Source organism: Artemia franciscana, chromosome 13 (genome assembly GCF_032884065.1).
Source record: "Artemia franciscana chromosome 13, ASM3288406v1, whole genome shotgun sequence".
In the NCBI taxonomy this organism is placed as follows: Eukaryota; Metazoa; Arthropoda; class Branchiopoda; order Anostraca; family Artemiidae; genus Artemia; species Artemia franciscana.
Genome location: NC_088875.1, coordinates 63,498 through 85,941, shown reverse-complemented (window position 1 = coordinate 85,941; position 22,444 = coordinate 63,498). Strand labels below are relative to the sequence as shown.

The 22,444-nt window shown below is 35.1% G+C and overlaps 1 protein-coding gene across 1 annotated transcript in view; it reads right to left on the bottom strand.

Annotated features, from left to right (window-relative positions):
* LOC136034349 (ribonucleases P/MRP protein subunit POP1-like) overlaps positions 1–22,444 on the bottom strand; it is an 87,943-nt gene that overhangs the window by 50,744 nt on the left and 14,755 nt on the right. The window contains exons 2-4 of the mRNA XM_065715480.1: positions 16,712–16,821; positions 7,136–7,269; positions 626–816 (exon numbers count right to left, since the gene is read on the bottom strand). Coding sequence (XP_065571552.1) covers positions 626–816; positions 7,136–7,269; positions 16,712–16,821 — 435 coding nt within the window. The remainder of the gene's footprint in view (positions 1–625; positions 817–7,135; positions 7,270–16,711; positions 16,822–22,444) is intronic.

Below are 22,444 nucleotides of genomic sequence, written 5' to 3'. Positions count from 1 at the left end.
AGATGACCAGTGGCTCAGAAGCACTTCTTACCCATTTCAAGACTTGATTGGGTTATTCAAACCCAATTTAACTTTTCCCAAAGTTTTGTGAGACTTAGACGAAGTTCTAATGATCTGAAAATAAAAGTGAACCAGTGGGTTCAGCAAATGTTTTACCCATTTCGAGACTTTCTCAGGCTATTAAAACTCCATTTGACAATTCGCAACGTCATATGACGCTTTGATGACGTTCCCATTTGAATTTTTCTTATGATCTGAGGATAAAAGTGAGACGACCAGCGGGTTCAGCAGCATATTTTACCCATTTCAAAGGTTTCTTGGGCTATTAATGCTCCAATTGACAATTCGCGACGTCATATGACGCTTTGATGACGTTCTAGTGATTGAATTTTTGCCTCCAGTTCCAAGATTGCTCAGCGTAGTCGAAAGTATATGTCCACTAACTTTCATGCTTTTTAAAATATACACGATATTTCTGGTTTTTAAAGCTTAACCACTCCAATACACAGTGAAGTTGAACGTCAAAAGTCAAGGGAACTGCTGGAACTACTATACATTCAGGTATAAAGTTCAACAGTCCACAAAAAAAAAATCACAAACTTTAAGTTAAAATAGGGCTTCTTACCTGTAGATGGATGAGTTAGTCGGTTCAAACGCTCAATAATAAATTCTTCAGGTCCTTGAATCTGGATACATTGTAGAAAGGAAATATCCTGCATTAAGCATTGCCTTCTGGAGGCACGATAACAAGCTCTGAAGCTTTTTTCTTGTGGTTTTTCTGGGAGTTTATATCCCCATTTTTCAACCATTTGGAACCTGAAACACATATAGGCTTCTTAAGGAAAAATAATTATTGTCATTTCGAACGGACAAAGCCTAATTTCTTTTTATTTCTCCAGCACAGGCTGGTTACTGCAACGTTATAGAGTATAGCTGCAACCTAGTGAGCTCACAGTACCACAAGGAACTAAGGACTGACATATTACTGTTTTTCTATTGCATTAATGAAACAGGAAAAGATAACCCGGATGGTAGGCAGCCCACTTACCAAACGTGAAGTATGGCGACTATACCCCTCCAAGCCAGAGAGAATAATATAGAGTCGAAATCCTATCATGCGTACATCTCCGCCCAGCTTATCAATCAATCAATTTATTAATACTAAAAGAAAAACTATCACAAAAGTAAAGCGGTTACTAGGCCCAAGAAGCTTTGCTTGTAATGGACCACAGAGAACAAGAACAAAACACTTTTATAAAATATGTACGAAAAAACAAAACAAAGAAAAAACAAAAAAACAAGAGCAAAAAAAAAACACTGGAACAAGACAAGGACATTTAACAGATAGAAGCTTATAAGGCTCACATTTTTGAAAGGATGACAGAACCTTTTTTTTCGAGAGAGGAGTACCTTTTTTGGGGAGCTGACAAATTTGATGCTTCAGCTTTTACAAAAACAAAATTTGCGCTTTTGGGTGTGTTTTAATCCTTTTTTTTAAATAAGGCAAATTTTTTCAGGCCTGTAATAGCTTTTGGGTAATTTTGAACTTGAGAAATTTCCATATATTTGGAATGAGCAAAAAAGCGAACTCATTTGATACATTTACTACTACCAAACTCCCTTTCTTAGAGTTTGCGTTACAAGCAGTTCGTTCAACAACCTGATTGGTTACATTAGTGAGCATTTGGCCCCTATGAATATTTAATAGGCAAAGAATTAACTTCAGAACATTTCTGTTTTTCCACAGGTGGTTGGAAAATCTCTGAGATTGATTGGATTTTTGCTTCAGAGCTGATATACCTTGAAAAGGCATCAATTGTTCATCGATGAAGAATTCCCTGTTGTCGGGAAGCTGGATACAGGTATTTCTGAATTTAGCAACACATTCCCAAATCTACTTTTATTTTTTCTTCACCTGTGATTTCTGAAAAACAATCCAACTTCAAACCAATCTAAGCTTTTTGTGGTTAATTTGCATTTGTATTACGTGTTTCATGACGCTCCTTGACAGTTCACGAGAAAAGATAAATTCAATCATGAATGTCATTCTGATTCGCCGACAAAACAGTCTGAACAGCATAAAGTTTCAAAATTTACTTTTTTGTCATAAATAGACGAAAAAATTACAAAACTTTGAACTTTTCTGTAATTAAATAAAAATAACAAGTTTTTTCAACTGAAAGTAGGAGCAACATTAAAACTTAAAACAAACAAATAATTACGTATATGAGGGGTTTGTCCTCTCCTCAATACCTCACTCTTTACGCTATTCCAATTATTTGAAAATGACTCCTGATACACAAGGACCGTTTAATTAGAATGATAAGTTTTATTTTAAAAAATTGAAAAAACACCTTAGAATAAAAAACAAGGTATTGAGGAGGGGGCAACCCCCCTCATATACGTAATAATTTCTGTTCGTTTTAAGTCGAACGAGAGTTCAATTAAATAGTAGTTGAGTTGCATGAGAGTTCAGTTGAATGGAGTTGAATTGAAGGGGATTTAGTTGCACCAGGGTTCAGTTAAATAGAATTGAGTTTCACGGGGGTTCAGTTAAACGGGGTTTAGTTTCACGAGGGTTCAGCTTCACGGAGGTTCAGTTACTTGGGGTTCAGTTATACGAGGGTTCAGTTCCACACACCATACACCATTTTGATGCTAAAAGTACAGATCAACATCTAGTAGTGTCTTTGCATGATTTAAAGCTGAAATTTAGGAAGGATACTACCTTCCGAGAATCCCCAGGATGTACCCCAGTTTAACTGGGGTCATCCTGGGTAGACCCCAGGATGAGATTTTGAGATAAACTTTACAAAATTAGTTAAATGCTAAACTGAAAAGTGTTAAAAATTGACAATGTAGAAGACAGATGGAATAATTTTAGGTAAATAGTTAGGTAAGTCGCTGATGATGTCTCACGGATCAAACTTATAAACACAACTAGGAATATTAGTGAATATGCTCCATGTTTAATAAAGAGGAGGTGAGGCTTGTATAACAATTCTTTGATTGATAGATTATAGGAAAATTTGAAGAATGTAAAGAAAGTGGAGAAAAAAATTAAAATATAAATTAAGGAGGTGTGAAGAGAAGGTCATGGATAAAATTGCTGAAGGTCTGAAAGATGCTGCCTGACGTATAGTCAGGCTGCACAGTAAAATATGGTTCTGGCATGTTAATAGATTGAAAGGGAATAGTCAATCTTGACTTCTCCCGGTAGCAGATAGGAACGGGGCCACAATTAGTGACAACGGAAGAGTTAAAGAGAGACGGACAGAACATTTTGAGAATATGCAAAACTGTGACAGTGTTCCAGGAAGAGATCATAGGCAGCCCAATAGCGCAGCTTAAGTAAAGAGCGATGTGGGCATAATGTATTATTTATTCATTTTTAAGACTAGGGGACTTCGTATAGAAGAATTTGTCGTAGAAACTTCGAAATGAGCTGATTCAATGGAATTTGAAAGTTCTAGTGCCCTTTTTAGTAGTCAAAAGTAATTGGAAGGCGAAAAATCCCCCCTCCCATTACTTCCCCAAATACATCAAATCAAAATTTTGAGTTAACCATTTTGTTCAGCGTAGTTGAAAGGTCCAGTAATTAAATGTTTGAGGAGGACCCTCCCAATAGCCTTCAGAGCAAGGGCTATAAGTTATAATAGTTCCCCATTATTAACATATAAAGTTTTTATGGAAGAGAAGGTCGAACAAACTTCGGAGGGGGCTCATTGAATAGGAAATCAGAGGTTCTAGTGCCCTTTTTAAGAGTAAAAAGTGAACAAAGGGCAACTTGCCCCGCCACCACGTCCTCTTTTCCTAAAATGCATCCGACAAAATTTTGAAATAACCATTTTGTTAAAAATAATCAAAATATCATATAACAAGACCTTCAGGGTTGAAAAAAACCTTAAAACCTAGGGGAAAGTGTTGTAAGTTAACCCGTGGGACATGTAAGGTTTTATGGAAGGAATGGTCGTATACCCTTCAGAAGAGGCACATTTCATTGGAAATTGAATGTTTTGGTTCCCTTTTAGGAGTCAAAAGTGATGGAACATAACTAGCCCCCCCCCTCCTTGAAGCCCTCTTTTCCCCAAACGCATCTGATGGATAGCGTGAGATAGCCATTTTGTTCAAAATATTCCGAAGGACATATAAAAATGCCTCAACGGTAGACACAACCTACCACAGCCCTAAAGCAAGGTATGTTAGTTATAATCTGGGGAGTATAATGAGCCCTATCCGATCAGAAAAGGCTCATTTGATAAGAAATTGGAAGTTATAGTGCCTTTTTTTGGAGTCAAAAGTGATTTAAGGGGCCTAAAGCAAGGTTTGTTAGTTATAACCTGGGGGAGTATAATGAGCCCTATCCGAACAGAAAAGGCTCATTTTATTGGAAGCTGGAAGATCAATGGACCGAATGGCATGTAATTTATTTCCGGTTTTTACCGGAGGGGACAAGATTACCCACTAGACCAAAAAGAGTTGCTTCAATGTTAGCTTACAAGAGGATTATTTCACAACAGAATAATTAACTAAGTTTCAATTTTCATAAATTTTTCCTCAGTTGCTCTTTGATTCTCATTGAAGTAACTCAAATAGCTGCTTTTCCCTACGTGGATAAGTAGCGACAATTGTATGTATTATAATTGGTGGTGGTTTTTATTAGTTTTTAGATTAGTTTTCTTTTAATTTTCTATCTTGTGCTGAAGACGCCTTGTTTTGATACAGGCGAAATATCCGCGTTGTTTTAGTTTTTTAATTCTACTGGCCGTCGTCTCGTTTGAAGTTTTCTTTTTGTAGAGTTTTATCTCTGTTGATTGTTTAAAGCTTCACTTACCTAGGAAGTATTATTAGCAAAGACGATGTGTGCAGTAAATGTGTTAAAAGCAGAATAGCCAAGACCCGGAGTGTTCTTGCACAGTTGAAATAGGTTTGGAAGAAAAGGAAGATAATCTTGCGAACCAAGATTACAATATTGGAAGCTACACTGATGACAGTGGTCAAGTAAGGATCTGAAGCGTGAGCGCTCCAAAGAACGGAGGAGGATTTACTATGTTTTCCAAAAAATTACCTACGGATTGTTTTTGGTGCCCGATTGCCTGACCGTATCTTAAAATGTAAGCTGTACAAAAAATTTGGTTAAATCCCACTTTCTTGGGTTGTTAAAATTAAAAGTAAGAAAAGTAAGTTGTTAAAATTAAAAAGAAATTAAAAGTTTAAGTGCCCTTTTTAAGTGACCCAAAAAATTGGAGGGCACCTAGGCCCCCTCCCACGCTCATTTTTCCCCAAAGCAACCGGATCAAAATTCTGAGATAGCCATTTTATTCACCATATTCGAAAAACCTAATAACTATGTCTTTGGGGACGACTTACTCTCCACAGTCCCCGTGGGAGGGGCTGCAAGTTACAAAATTTGACCGTTGTTTACATATACTAATGGCTATTGGGAAGTGTTCAGACGTTTTCAGGTTTCTTTGGTTTGGGGGGAGGGGAGAAATTGAGGAGGGTTACGTGGGAGGATATTTCCATGGAAGAATTTGTCATGGGGGAAGAGAATTTCAATGAAAGGGACGCAGGACTTTCTAGCATTATTTTAAAAACGATGAAAAAATAAATATGAAAAAATTTTTCAACTGAAAGTAAGGAGCAGCATTAAAACTTAAAACGTACAGAAATTATTACGCATATGAGGGGTTCACCTCCTCGTAATACCTTACTCTTTACGCTAAAGTATTTTTAGTAATTTCAACTATTTATTCTACGGCGTTTGGGATTCAGGGGTCACTCTTAAGGAATTGGGACAAAATTCAAGTTTTGGGTTTAAAACTCAAGTTTAAATTCAAGTGCGGAGAGCCAACATCAAAACATGCAAGAATTCAAAAACGTTCAGAAATCAAATAAAAACAAGAAGTTTTTTAACTGAAAGTAAGGAGCGACATTAAAACTTAAAACGAACAGAAATTACTCCGTATATGAAAGGGGCTTTTCCTCCTCGACACCCTGCTCTTTACGCTAGTTTTCTACAGTTTTAAAAAGTAGAGTTAAGAGAAAGAGTTAAACTTTAGCGTAAAGAGTGGGGCATTGAAGAGAAAAAGCCCCTTTCATATACGGAATAATTTCTGTTCGTTTTAAGTTTTAATGTCGCTCCTTACTTTCAGTTAAAAAGACTTTTTTTTATTAAATTAATAAACTACAGAAACTAATATTAAAATGCAAAATGAATCAGTACTAAGTCGTAAGTTTATTCTGTTTTGTTTTTTATTTGGAAAAAAAAACTTTTTCGGGTTAATTATTGTAATTAGTGAGGATATGTTTATCTGATATTCACGTTAGAAATGATAATTGGTACACACCTGAATCACCGAACCCCCTTTGCACCGACTTTTCACAGGCAACTGGTTGGGAAGAAGTTCAGTGGAGGTCCTACTTACATGGTATACCAGATGACTACGATAATGTGATTGCAATGCTACCATTATAACAACTCACTGCAGCATCAAGCCGCCTGAGGCCAACACAGCTACGCACAGTCCTCCTCCATCACAACCTGTTCAAAGCTTCCCTTTTTACGCCCTCCGAGGAAGTACCCATTTCTCTTGAATTTTTCCTTACGACATACCTGAGGCCAACACAGCTACGTACGGTCCCTCTCCATCCCAATCTATTTAAGGCCTGCCTCTTTACACCCTCCGAAGAAGTACCCAATACCTTGAATTTTTTCTTACGACCTGCTTTTCGTTTGGCCCTAAACGGACGGCCAACAGTGAAAATCTGTCATCCTTCATCCATAGAACTAGATCAAACGCTGACACCAGAGGTTAGAGGAAGGGAGGACTATTGGCCCACCTTGGTTTTCTCGTCATTCAGAACTAACTTGATTTTTATACAATCCTAATAAAGGGGGGGGGGTAATTCCAGGTTTACTTCTCAATCAATTTGACTATCTTTTTTGGCTTTTTCTACAATTAGCCATGGCTTGATACCCGCAACTATCCCATTTTAATTCAAAGGATCCTATTAAATATAAACTGGACAAAAATGGCTTTCAGATTGAACCACAGTCCAAAATTAATCATTTATTTGACAATCTTCCTCCCGAAACCCTCCTTTATTTAAAAAAAGGTCCTAGCCATTGTACCTTTTAGCATGCCAAATGTGAGTTTCCAACCAAGCATGACGCCTCTGTCTTCGGTTATATTCTATGAGTAAATTTTTTGGTCGGCGTCTATATCGCCTACTTGGTCGCTTTGTAATATTCTCAGTAGCTTTAGTCTGAAAAAGAGATTGTTAAATAATTTAAGAAAGTTTGCATTGAATTAGCAAAAAAAAAACTGCCAGACGATCTTAGACCTAACCATTCAATGGACCCCCCTCCAAAAAGAAACAGTGAAACCAATGTGTGACAACGGTCATAGTTGACGAATAATAAATAAAGTCCCTAGAGCCATGCACTCTGCATTAAGATAAATAGATAAACCTATGTATCTTTTTGAAATATTTAGCATTGATGCTAATGGCGCACTTCCACCATCACCCAATGACACTGCCGCTCGAGATTGCCATATCATAATACTTTTTAGGCACTAAACCAAGTTTGTGTTTTAGCTGCATTAAGAGAACATTGCTGCAAGGTGGTTTTGTGATCTCCTTAGAAAAAAGGGTACCAGGGTGCTTAGGATTAGTCGAACTGATGATTGGTGACTGAACTTGCTCATCACTTTTGTCGCAAAGTAACTCTTTAACATTCCAACTTGTTGGCCAAAAGATCTATAGGCATTAATAGCTATTAGTTTACTATTGACATTTCAACTTGAATATAAGAAAGAATATATTGTACTGTCTATTACCATATTGAATGCAAATTAACACATGACTCACATCACATTATCATTACCTGTTTTCCACCTATCTATAAACAGCAGAAGAATTTGTTTTGTAAAAAAAAAAAAAAAATTCTGAAGTGCCTCAACTGATAAAAGCAAATAATATAAGCAGCTATCTCATAAAAGAACTATCTTCCGATTTCTTTAAATTTACTAAAGATGGCCAAAGTGATATTTTATTGAATAAATTACCCCTTAAAGTCCTATGAGTAAAAACAAATGTAACTGTAAAAATCATTGAGTTATCTTTAACCCGACGTAACAGTCTTATTTTTTTTAGTTCCTTTGCAAAAGACGAACAAATGATACAAATGACACGTCTAAGATCCTTTAAAAAACCTGGAGTCTTTTAAAAACCTTTAAACCTTTAAAAAAAATTGGAATGTTTTAAAAACCTTTCACAACAAAAATATCAGTAACCAAATAACTTATAAATGAGTCATTTAAAATGAGCATGCGCAGCTTAGGACGTTATAAACTCCAACCATGCTTAATAATATTTAATGCTTAATGTAACTGCTTCCATGATTTTGAAGTTACCTTCCATTGCTTCTAGTTGTAGACTCCATTATAAAAAAGATATGTATTTCACAATACATTAACAGAAGTCAATAGTAACCAAAGCTTAGATATACAATATAGTTATGAAAACTCCTATCTTGCCCATGAGAAGCTTTTGGTAGAGAGCTCTGAACTTGGCGTCTCCTCGACCGTACTACAACACCATAGGCGGGAACGCAATTCCTGCCTATTATTGGTATCTAAGCTGTGAATTGCTCCGCCTTTTAGATTTCAGACTCCCAGTTTCCTGTCTCCAGCCGCTAGGATCGCTACCGTGCACTGTGTCCCAAAAATAAATCGAGTTTTCATAGCTGTATTGTATATCTAAGCTGTGATAGTCACTGACCTATAGCCAGGGTTGCCACTGAATGCAATAAAAAATCCCCATTAACTCTTAGAATAAACGACCAAAACTCATAAAAGGGCAAATTGGTTGTGAAACATTTTAGGATGCCAAATAGATTCATATCTTTTAAGTAATTTTCGTATCTAAGCATTTTTTGCATTATACCGATGCATATTTGTACCTATTATAAGTCAATTTACTGTTGTTACTGGTATTTTTATACTTAGGTGAATTTATACGTGTTACTAATCTCTACTAGTCTTCAGAACATAGAGAAGCACTTTCCATACCAACATATTTTAAAATGCCACATTCATACGGATTTTGTTCACAGAACTAATTACAGTTTCCATTTTATGTGTTCATTTCTAGATAATGCAGATTCTTATTTTAAAAACAAATAGGAAATCAGTTTTCCAAAAATGTACTTGCCTGCAGTCAATTTAAGACTATTTTGTGCCAAAGCACCAAAAAAGGATATAATTCATAAAATTTTTGCCTTTGGCATTAATTATGGTCCAAATTTTTCGCATGTATTTCCACTTACTACAGAGTATTAGATGACAGGTGTAAGCTTTTTGTTTTCGTAAGATTTTTGTTTTCATACCAATAACTATCCACTAGCTGTATTACTGCTTAAAAGTGGAGTGAAACAAATATCCCCCCAAAAAAGATTTGGTAAACATTCAGGGGAGACCTTTGCAGAATTATTATTCATACATTTTATCATTTTTTTTGGCCAGAAAATCTATTTTGGCTAAAAACAGAGGGACATCAAAATAACAAAATATAATACTATCTTTCTGCACAAAATATCTTCAAATTTTTCTTGCCTTTTTTGTAGTAAAAAACAAAATTAGGAATGAGGATCTAAAGGAAGAATTCATAGATCACAACCCAGATGTGATTTCTTTCTCACGGAAGAACACATGGACGATTCAATGTGAACGCAAAAAAGGGCGAGACTTATGTTTATCTTTCCTACTTCTTAATGAAATTTAACAACTTTAAAGTAAACAAGATTTTTGAGCTTGAATTTAAAGAAAACGTTATACAAACTTTTGAACTTAAATACGATTTTTCAACTGTCAACAGAACATAATGACTTCGTTTAATAATAAAAACAAATGCTTGTGTCCAATGAGTTTGATTATTAATCTTCTTCAACTTCCATTTTCCTTCACCTTTCTCGTCTTTGACAGGGGGCTGGCTCTTAGCGAGCTTTAGCAGAGAATAATATTTCTCTTCTCGAGACACTTGAGTGAGACAAGGACATCAATACTTCTATGAGCCTGGGTAGGGTCAGGAGCAAAGAATTTCCACGGCCTTCCTTACAAACCACTAAAAAAACCACACCTGCGCAGATTCTAGCTTAGTGTTATTTCTGATTTCATCATCAACATGCGGAAGCATTTTCCACTCGGTGTTGAGCAAATCTTCTTCAATATTGAAAGTTGCAGAAAATCTACTGTGCATCAACGCAATAGAGGGAATCGTAGCAGAAATGATAATCATCGGACTAAAACATTTGAGCTGACTCAGAAGAGGATCACAGACATTTATTCGTAATTTGATTTGCACTTACAGCTTTTAATAGAAAGTGACAAATTCGAACAGTACATTGTTCAATATTTGGTGTTCAAGATTTTTTACCATCGTACTGATATGCGCTTCAAATATTGCTCCAAAATACGCGTCTTTAAAGTTTAGCAGATTATCAGGCTTAGTAAAGTCTACAGCAAATGGGGTAGCGCGAGCCAAAACATCTTCTTTGATAAAAATTGACATTATTTCTTTAAAGCAGCTTTTCACCTTATTAAGAAATAAATGAAATTGTACCTCTTTACTCTTAAACTTTACATTAGGTCAGTTCAAAACTACTACAATTAACCAAGGAGCACATAATGTGATTTCAAATCATCGGTTTTTAGTGCGTTCTAAAAGGCATTACGGGACGGTATATTACCTGCAAGATAAGATTGAAAATAAAGGTTAAGTGTTCCATATTACTGTAGATGATGTTAAGCCACTTTCCATTGCCAGCCATCTCGCTTTTCTAGGGCATATCAGACAGCACTCAGCTATAACAGGAAATGTTTGACATTGTCTAAATTTCATTTTTTTTTTTTTTTTGGGCTAAACTTGATAAAACTAAAAAATGCCATGATTTAACTGCAAAAAATATGGGTGTCAAGACATCAAACGAAGCAGCTGAGCAGAGGGTAAACCAATATCAGATTCAACCGACAGTTGTAAGCCATGGAAAGTCATCCTTCAAAGACTTTGCCAAGCAATTTTTGAATCCTAGCATGATACTTTCATTGTCCCAAGCAAAGGTAACGGAATTGGTCAGTGATATTTTTTCTTATTTTATTGAAATTCTCTGCAATTAAGCTCTTCGACCCTTTGGCTGTTGCATCAGAAACAACTTAGATTGATAAAACAGCTCGACTGTTTTTTGCTCTTCCAGAGAACAATAACGAACAATTATTACAAGAAATTTCGTTGTTTTTCTCTCTGTTGATTCATCAATGATGACTGAGATCTTGGTCTATTTCAATACTACAATTTTCTTGTATTCGAGGGCTTTTCAAGTTACATTTTTTATTATTATGGTTGCATTTGTCGTTACCGAAGCCATAAGGTCAACGGAAGGTCTGTCTTTTTTTTCTGACTGCTTAATTTACTTTTTAACTTTCACTGCAAGTAGTGTCTTCATCCATGTGTCTTGATGTGCAAGTCAATGGCAGTTTTTTCCCTGGAGGAGCCTGAAACGATCTATCTGACTCTTCAAAAGAGCTAGTATCATTAACACTATTAATGTTGAAATCACTTTCTTCCCAGAATTTTCTTCAGTATCTGATTTAACTACATCACAACCTGGGTTCCTTGACTGTCCTCTTATGAGAAAATAGATGGATATAATGTTTGTAGCAGACCTCTGTAAAATAGAAGCATCCTGCGTCACAAACGTCTGAACGTGTGTGACGTTCTGAACGTTAGTGACATAAATATGGCATTTACATATTTTTTTCCAACAGAATAAGCTACCTCTGTCACTTCTTCAATAGCCTTACTTGCAGAAGTCTCACCAAGCTGTCGATGCAAATTTGTGCTATTAGTAGGAACAATAAACGACACTGGGATAGGAAACTTTGCTAGTTTTTTGAATAGTGGTCTCTTAACCTGACTATTTCTTTGTTTAGCAGCAGGGTATTTTTCATTTCCTGAGCTTCAGCTAACTTCCCATCCACTCTATGCTAAAGTATTTCAGATTTAGGGTTTGGAATAAGTATTCCTATTTTCATCGGAAGTCTGGGCCTTCTAAATACATCGAGGATTGTGAAACCAACTTCTTTTAAACCACTCATCTGAATTTCCAGATAAAATATTACAGTAATGACCTTGAAATGGGAGCTATAAAACACCTCTTCAGGGCATAATTTAGGGTCTGAGTTAATTCCTGAAAGTTTGACTCTCCTAGTACAGCTATTTTCCAAGATAGCTAAAAGCTCATCAGCTAGAATTATACCTCATTCAGAGTATAGGCAATCTGTGCTTATTATAGTAGTGAAGACTAAAGATATGTTTATAACCCACCTACTTAGACGTTAGGATGTGAATATAGGGTAAAATAGAAAAAAATATAATAAATTAATCTCCATAAAAATAAATCTCCACCTGCAACAAATTTAAGAACGAGCCGCGTGTCGTAGATACTGCGACTGTTCTCTATTATATTTTCCTTAAATTTTCTTCTTTGTAAATACAGATGGCACGATTTGTGGTCATCTCATCGGATCGGCTGTTTTGATATGCAATAAATTCGCATGTACCGACGACAATCAAGTCTGTTGAATAGCATTTTCAAGAGAAAATTCGCCTCACTTATGATGAAATCAACAAATTTTTGGTGAAATCACCAAAAAATCCCCAAACGAAAAGAAAATTACCAAAATTTGGCGATAAATCACCAACGCTGGCAACCCTGCAAATAGCTTGACTGAATTACCCACACTAACTCTAATAAAATAATTGACCCGGGAACTGTAGTAAAATTGTGCAATGTACGATTTACGTTCCTGGAGCGCAGAGCTTATCTATATACACTTATGGTTCGTTCTGTTGTTGTGTCAGTTTTGAGTAGGTTCTTAGACTATGCAGAGACGTGTACGAATCTGCTCTCTTCTGTGCTGGCTATGCACAAAAAAAAAACGATTTCTTTTTCTTACACTGTCACCTTTTGTACTTGCATATACCCTGGCTGCTATTTCAACTCGCTTCATTCTGTCTTGTCTGAGAATTGTTTACTTCTTACAAGGTTTTGCAAAAATTTCCCGAGGCTAAGTTGAGGAGTCAATGCTTCCAGAAGTCTTTTCGAAGTAGCTAAGCCATATTTTAAAGCACACGAGCCATTCCCGGGAGGTTCCGGTCTTTTCCGGGGTCTCCGGGAGGTTCAGAATATTAGTGAAAAACTTTATGTTTAATAGAGAGGAGAAGGGGCATGTACAAGAATGATCTGAGTGATAGATCATACGAAAAAAAAATGTAAAGAAAGTGGTGGAAACATTAAAATATGAACTAGATGGTGTGAAGTGGAGCTCATGGATAAAAATTGCCGAGGATCTGGAAAACAGACAGACGGGATAATAGTAAAATATTATATTGGCATGCTAATAAATTGAAAGGGAGTAGTCAATCTGGACTTGTCCCAGTTAAAGATAGGAACGGGACTACAGTTATTGATAAGTAAAGAGTTAAAGAGAGATGGGCAGAACATTTTGAGAATGAGCTAAAATAACACCGGGTTGCATGAAAAGATATATAGGAAAATGAAAAAGTTTGTGATGCCTTGGACGTGAAAGAGGATTTGTTTTATGAGGAAGAATTAGCGCCAGTACTAAAAAGATTAACAATTAATAAGGCCCCATGTGCTGATATTGTAGTAAATGAGTTTCTTAAGGATGGTGGCTCTGAGGTTATTAAACCACTGCATAAAAAGTTGATAAGAGTGAGTGTTGTAATTATTAAGGCATTAGCGGGGTCTCTGCAGGTAGCAAATTACTAAGTAATATGATACTTCTTAAACTGAGAAGTGCTGTGAACAAAGGGATAAGAGAAGAACAGTACAGTTTTAGAAAGGGTAGAGGATGTGTCGACCAAATTTTCACCCTTAGGTTAATAATCGAGAAGTACCTGAGTTGTCAAACACCTTTGGTCTTCAGTTTTATAGATTATGAGCAAGCATTCGGTTCTGTTGATAGAAGAGCCTTAGCAAAGATCTTATCCTTGTATGGTATACTAGACAAAGACACTAAAGTGATTACTGATTAGTGCTATGTACGAGAATAACACTGCTGCAGTTAAGGTAGGAAATGAGGTGACCAGTTAGTTTCGTATTAAATCAGGAGTTAGGCAGGGTTATGTCCTATCCCCCTTTATATGGATCACTTTAATGGATTTTGTCTCAAGGAGCACAAGACAGGCCAAGGGAGAATACGGAATCAAATGGGGAGGAAAAAGTTTCCTGGACTTGGATGATGCTGATGATTTAAGCATCCTAGATGAAAGTGCGATCAAATTAAATGAACTTTTAGAGATTTTGCGAGTCCAGGGTGTAAAAACAGGTTTAAAAATTAATGCTAAAAAGACTAAGTCGCTAAGGCTAGGAATAAGTGAAGATGAAAAGGTGACGTTGGGTGACGAAGAGATTGATCAAGTGGACAGCTTCACTTACCTTGGTAGTATTATTAGTAAAGACGGTGGGAGTGGTGAAGATGTTAAAAGTAGAATAGCCAAGGCTTAGGTTGTTTTTTTTTTATAGTTGAAAAAAGTTTGGAAAAATAGGAAGATACGTCTGCAAACTAATGTTAGAATATTGGAAGTTACAGTGATGACAGTGGTCAAATATAGTTCTGAAGCACGGGCACTAAGAAAAGCGGATGAAGATTTGCTAAATGTTTTCCAGATAAATTGCGTTCAGATTGTTCTGGGTTTCTGGCTGACTGACCGTATTTCAAACAGTACGCTGTACAAAAAGTGCGGTTCATCCCAGCTTTCTAGGAATATAATGAGATAAAGGTTTGAGATGGCTTGGGCACGTTCTGCGGATGAAGAATGATATATTGCTGAAGATTGTTCTTTTCGGCCAACCTTCAAGGGCTAAATAGAAAGCAGGTTGTCCGCATTTGGGATGAGAGGATGTCATAAAGAAAGATTTAAGGGAAATGGGAACTTCCTGGGAAGGTGTAAAGAGGGAGGCTTTGAATAGATTGGGACGGAGGAGGAGAGTACGCAGCTGTGTTGGCTTGTTGGTGATGCGGCTAGTTGTTAGTAGTAGTAGTTTAACCCTCCCAGTCTCTTTAGCATTTTTCATAAATTTACTTCTGACTAAAGTTTGAGACCCCTGAACACAAAATACTTAGAATAGGGTGGTATTAGATACCATAGCGAAAAAAAAGGGATTGTTTTTTTAGTGAAGTCATGCTATTCTAATAAGGAACTAGGTCAATCAAATTTCGAAGCAGCGATTTCTTAAATAATTAAACAATAGCAAGAAAATGATATTTTGAAGGCTTGACATTTAGTCAAATAGTATTCAACACAGCATATTGATATTATGGTAAAGTTCGGAGTTTTAGCAAAGTAAGTTTGGTTTTCCTTTGTAGAGTTCAAGGGCACCAACACACGTAAATATAGGGAGATGGGAAGGACTTTTTCATTTTTTTATGAAGATTAAAAAAAAAATTTCTCACCAGAAGGGAGGGGGGGCATTTTTACAGTTTTTAATAATGAAAATACCAAGGTAAAGATTTTAAAAGTCTTATAAGTATAGTATAATTATATAAATTGATTTCTTTCAATATAATATAATGTTTAAAATTAAGTGAAGTTATTTTCTGAAAGAGATTAAAAAACTGCCTTTCTATTCCATGGGCTAAATTTGGTCCCCTGGGACACTATTGATTCCAATTAATGTATGGTCAATTTGCAACAGAGGGTTAATAAAGAAATCTATTTGGAAATGAATTTCATACCATCAAGCCCCCAGCCGCCACCAAAAGATAGAAATGGTCACAGTTATAGGATCCCAGTACCTAAAGAAGTTTTTGTTGAAAAGAAGAAAAGACACAATGTGGAAATAAGCACTAACTTTCCCCTAAATTCTGCATACATCCGACATGCTATTGTAGTTGGTGTTATAATTTTAAGAATCTCCACCCATCCCTATTAAACATATAGGTAGTATTGGCTCCAGACCACAAATAATATAAGTAAGACACTAAACCTTATTCCTTTTTGTCATGCAACATGTTCTAATACCATATATATATATATATATATATATATATATATATATATATATATATATTCCAAGTTTAATTGATATTCAACAGTCAATCCTCGTACATGCCCAGAAGACATGAATTTAGAAATTACAATTCTTCCACAGAGATCCACAAGCCAAAAATAACAACTAGGACACTAAACAGCACTTCCCATCTTGCCGGAATGAAACATCCACTTCTACTAAATATAGGAGCTAGATTCCCACAAAACAATCCATGTTTCTAATATTCCACTGAGTTTGTTTGATATTCAAGTACACCTCCTGAAAGATGTCTTGGTAGTTAAAAACTAGTCTGTTTTCCTTCCTCACAGAGGTTGCTGAATTAGCCCTTGACATCATAAAGAGAAAAAACATCATATCATATTTTGCTTCTGACTAAGTGAGTTTTAATATTAATTTTTTTTTCAGAAGCACATTTTGAATGTAATGCTTAAGAATTAAATGTTACTATAGACACCCCCCTCTCCACAGAAAAATGAAGAAACAATTTCCTTTTCTCCTCCTCCAATAGTATTCCTGACTCCATGCCTGAAGTGAGCAAACTGAATGAAGCTGATTTTCAGGACTACTTACTTTTACAAGATATTTTTCTCTAAGTCTTTGGGGAACCCTTTTAGGATTATGGCTAGCAGCTCTTCGTCTCAGATGCTTTGGAAAAGTCGATTGTACTTTGGCATTTTCTTCTGTAAATTAAGACAGGAATTCTATTAATAAAAGTAAGTAACAGCAAAACAAACTTTAAAAGAGATGTAAGCATAAACTGAATCATTATCTGAGTACACTATCAAAGACATTTTATATGTATTTATTTTGTATAACGTTTTATAAAAAAAAGAATAAAGAAAAGTAAACAATTTTATTAAGAACAAAGCATTAAGATTATGTATTATATAACGTTGCCTAATCCTATAAAAGTACTGTGCTTGGCTAACGACATGCACATCCCAATGCCAAATCGATGACTTGAAGCAAAAGCCGTCAATTTGGGAAAGGCAGTAATGTATTTTTTTTTTTTATATCCATTCAAATAATAAAAATGATAATATTGTTATCTCCCTGATTTCAAAAAAAAATATATATTAACCTCCATTTAAAAATTTGACAAAAAATGTCAAGACTGCACAAATTAGAAAAATGCCTTAATTCAGGTGCCTCTCTACTCTCTACTATATGTGAGGCACAGGTATATAGTAGAAAAAACAAAAATTTTACAAAATTTTACTAGGATCCTAGATGATGTTCTTGTCCAGGTCCCTGGGTCAACTAAAATGTTTCTAAGAAATCATGAAACAGAAAAGGATCAAAGTGATTTAATGACAAAAAGAGCTCGTACATTACCTGATAAAGAGACCTCACCAGACTAAACATTTAAAAAAGAGGAAGCGCATCAGTAAATCATGAAGGTCTTGCAGCTAAACACACGAGAAATGGGAAAAAACTAAAACTGCTTTAATAAATACACTAATAGTAAGAGCAAAACCTGATTTGGCCCTCCTTCCAGAGACTCTTCTGACCAATGAAAAGAAAACACCAAAATTTGTGGGTTTTCATCCTGTAGGGTGGGATAGAGAAGGGAAAAAAGGGGGAGGTCTGCTGACATTGGTTAGAGAGAATATATGCCTTAGGGAAATAACTTTGTCCTTTACAGGTAAAAATGAAGTTGGTCTGATAAATATTAAACTTGAGGAAAATAGATGGTTATTTGTTGTCAACTACTATAATAGAGCAACAGCGGATTTTGACCTGAATCATTTAAAAAAGGTAAATAATTACTGTGAAAAATGATAAATTAATAGGGGATGACTTCAATTTGACCACCTTCCATTAATTGTGCAACTAGAGGAATCCATAGACTACCTTGAATTACAGAGAACAAAAATGTGAAAGTTATATGGCCCAGTTGGCAAAGTACAATAGCATTTAAACTACATAAAATATTGACTGATAACTCAATTGATTTACTAAATAAACAAGTAACAGACCTACTAGTGAAGACTAGTGAAGATAATTTTGGTTTCTCTAAGCCCAAGGAAAGAAAAAGAAATTCCATTCCTGGTTGGAATGCAAACTATGAAAAAGCATGGTTGGAAAAAAAGAAGAGAAATGAATATGCAAGAAATTTAACAATAAATAACAAAATAGAGATGAATAGGGCCACAGCATTAAAAAAAAAACTATACTCCAATAAACAAGAGAAGGATGGAAAAAAATTAATCGAAAAAAATTTTCAAATAATATAAATATAAAAAATATGCAGCGAAATTTAAAATTTATAGAGGCCAAAAAAATCCCCCAAAAATTCCTATTCTCCTCAAAAAGGATGACATGAAGTTCAGAGCTCCAGAAGATAAAATGAAAATCCTCCTAGATAATTTTATAAAAAATTACGAAGGGTATTAGTACCAAGCACCAGCTAATATAACTACAGATAATAATAACCAACCCCAAATGGAACCGTTCACTAATGATGAACTAGAAACTGCTATAAAGAGAATAAGACCAAGAGCATCTGCCCCTGATCAAATACATACTCTAATACTCAAAAATTTACAAGAGGAAGCCAAAAATATTCCTCTGATTCTATTCAACAAGTCCATCAAAGAAGGACACACTCCCAAGAATGGAGAAAGACATCCATAATTCCAACACCTAAAACAGGAAAGGATCCCTCTAATTCAGATTCATATAGGCCCATTTCACTAACATCTTGCCTCTGAAAACTAATGGAACATCTGATTCAAAATAGAATCCTTGGGCTTGTAATAAAAGCTGCACAGAAAGAACAGTTTGGTTTCCTCCCAAATCAGAGCACAACTGACTGCTTAGTTAGACTTGAGGAGAGAAATAAAACAGGGATTCAGATGCAAGAAAGATACATTTGCAGTTTTCCGAGACATGAAGTCTGCATTTGACCGAGTTGACCTTGATGAACTCTTAAAGGAAACAGGGGAAATAGATGCCTGCCAATTGCGTAAATTGGCTTTCTAGCTTTTTGAGAAATCGCGAGGTTAGGGTAGCTGCTAGTGGGCATTGTACAAATTTTCAAATTAAAAATGATCTGGGTCTACCCCAGGGGAGAGTTTTAAATCCTATTTTGTTTGTAATTTATTGCACTGACTTGGACATGTCAACTGTCCTTGGCTAAAAAGCCTATGTATATGCTGATGACATTGCCCTGGTAACAACTGGGAAAACACCTCTTCTTTTACAGTTAGTGATGCAAAAAGCATGAAATAATGTTCAACTATGGTGCATCAAGAATAATATAACATTATCACTAGAGAAAACAGTTGGTATACTATTCTCAAAAATAATAATACTGCAGTACCACAAGTAAATGTTGTGAATCAGGCTATTAGGCTGGATGATTCTTTTTGCTACCTAGGCCTAATTTTTGACAGTAAAATGATATGGTTGAGACACATAGAGTATTCATTAGGTAATATTAGGAGTAGATTAAACCTTATAAATGTAATGTGCCTATGGAAAAGGGGTGCTCGTTGTAAGTGCCTTAGTAAAATTATAAAAGTTGTTATTGTTAGTAAGTTTTATTATGGTAGCTTTATATATGGTGATGCTAGTCAGAAGAATCTAAAAAAGTTAGACACATTGTTCCACAGTGTACTTAGGCGATCCATTGGCGGCCTAAATAGTACCCCTATCCCAGCAATGATGATTGAATTGGGGGTGAGCACGCTCAAGCTGCGACATGACAGGTTACTTGTGAAGTATTTCACTAAAAAATCTAGTTTAAATGAGGACATAATCAAGATGAAAATTATAAATAATTATAATAGTGATGTTAGTTTTAAGGATAGGAGCTCTCCAGCTTTTTAAAGGAGTAATAATTTGTTTTCAAATGAGTGTCCAAATATAGTACACATTAATGAGATAGTTTTTAAGGATAAAATATTGAATAAGCTATGTGCAATAAAGAATAGTGTATTTTCCAGTACCTGACCTTGGGGATGATAATAACTTGACTCTCCAACATGACTGGCTAAGACAAACTGACCACTTAAGAGACCATATACAAATTTTACTGATGGCTCCAAGTTGGATAAAGATGTTGGCTGTGCAGTGGTGGTCCCCAAAATGTAGTTTCATGTAGCTTTAAGTTACCAGAGAGCCTGTTTTTTTTTTCAATTGTAATATCCACCAAATAGTTAGGTCATTAGAGCTTGTCAGTAATAATATACTTCTGGTCTGGATCCCAGCACATGTGGGAATTGCTGGAAATGAATCTGCTGATATAATGGCAAAGTGGGGCATTTTAAATGATCAGACTATAAGTGTAAAACCCAATCAAAATGAATATTTTGCATGTATTTATAGGGTATTATTTGATAGAGAGATCAATAATTTTAATAGAAATTGCATAAATCCAATTTTAGAACTTTATGACTATAAGGCACCACCTGATTGACTTGTACATGATATTAGATTTGTTGCTGCTACTGTTTTTAGATTAAGGACAGGTAATGCCAAAACCCGTTCATTTTTACATAAATGGGGGAGAATTAGCTCACCTTTTTGTGATATTTGTAATGAGTATGATGATAATAGGGATATTCTCATGAACTGTAAAAAATATGAAGTACAAAGAAATGCGTTTAGAAGCCAAATTATAAAGTATTTTGGTGCATTTAGAATGAGAGCAATCCTAGGTCAGGCTAAGTACCCTAAGTGGGTCTATAGAAAGACTACGTTGTTGTTGACTAGGTATATAAAGAGTCTGAATAACATCCTCTGATTTTTCTTTCTTTTTTTAAAAAATTACAATGTGTTGATTTTTAATGTCATTGTATTGACCTTTTTGTTTCATATTTACGTTACTTTTTATAGATGTTTTAACTATAGCAAGTGTATTAATTTCTATTTTTACTGTATAAACCATTTTATTTATTGATTTTTTCTGGTATTTTACCCTTATTTAAATCCGAGCATGTTTCTTTTCAAAGATATTTTAAGCAATAATAGAAGCATAGAGATGTGATATACATACTAGTGCCAGTGGTTTAAGCAAGAATACTCTGCACAATGTCCTAGTACTCTCCCAACATATCTTAAGTGTTGACGTGGCCTGAGCCAAAATTTTATTTGTGAGTGTTCTCAAAGTGACGTGGCTTCATAAGCCCAAGTTTTAAAAGAGAAAAACACGTATACGAGCGGTTGATTCGCTCAAACGTCAACTAAACAGCAACAATAAAACAATTTCCTTTCAAATGTTCCATTAAACAGCTCTCTATTATTTTCCAGTGCCCAGCTAGCTGAGGAGGAAAACAGCAGAAACGAGTAGTTAGAACCTAGCAATTTTTTTTTCAAGTATTTTTCTAATTTTAATTAAAAAAGTTAAATTATTGCTCTAACACCATAAATATTTTTGCAAGTTACATAATAACTTTAGCGATCCTGAACTGAGAACTAAAATAAAAATATCTAGTCCAAATATAAACCCGTATAAATATTATATTCACTTATTACGTCTTATCAAACAGTTCGTGGTAAAGAACTGTAGTAAGGAGCGACCCAGCTCAATAGTAAACAAAACTCTAAAAACGGAGTTTTTAGATACAATAGATACAAATAGATACATCAAAAGAACCAAATTTCTATGCCGGGAATAAACAAAAGACGCAAGCTTGGGAATAAACAAAGAATTGGGACAAAGTTAATGAGGGGGCAAACCCCCTCATATACATAATAAAAATATACGAATATAGAAGTTCGTTACGTAATTCAATTTGTTATATATATATATTTTTGCTAATAAAAACGTTCATTAAAAATTGAAAATTCTAATTACCTTTTTAAGTAACCGAAAAATTGGAGGGCAACTAGGCCTCCTCCCCTACCCTTTTTCTCTAAATCGTTTGATCAAAACTAAGAGAAAGCCATTTAGCCAAAAAAATAAATTAATACGCAAATTTCGTTTCAATTATTCATTTGCGGAGAGCCAAAATCAAATATGCATTAATTCAAAAACATTCAGAAATGAAATAATAAAACGAGTTTTTTTAACTGAAAGTAAGGTGCGACATTCAAACTTAAAACGAACAGAAATTACTCCGTTTATGAAAGGGGCTGTTTCCTCCTTAAGGCCCCACTCTTTACGCTGAGGGGGACACAGCCCCTTTCATGCACCGGGTATTTTCTGTTTGTTTTAAGTTTTAATGTCGCTCCTTCCCTTCAGTGAAAAAAAAGATTTATTGATTTAATGTGTTATAATAAGTCAAACTAGTTTTTCAATTTTCAGTTATTTTTCAAGCTTTATTTTAAAAATTTAGATTATTACTCGGTACCATA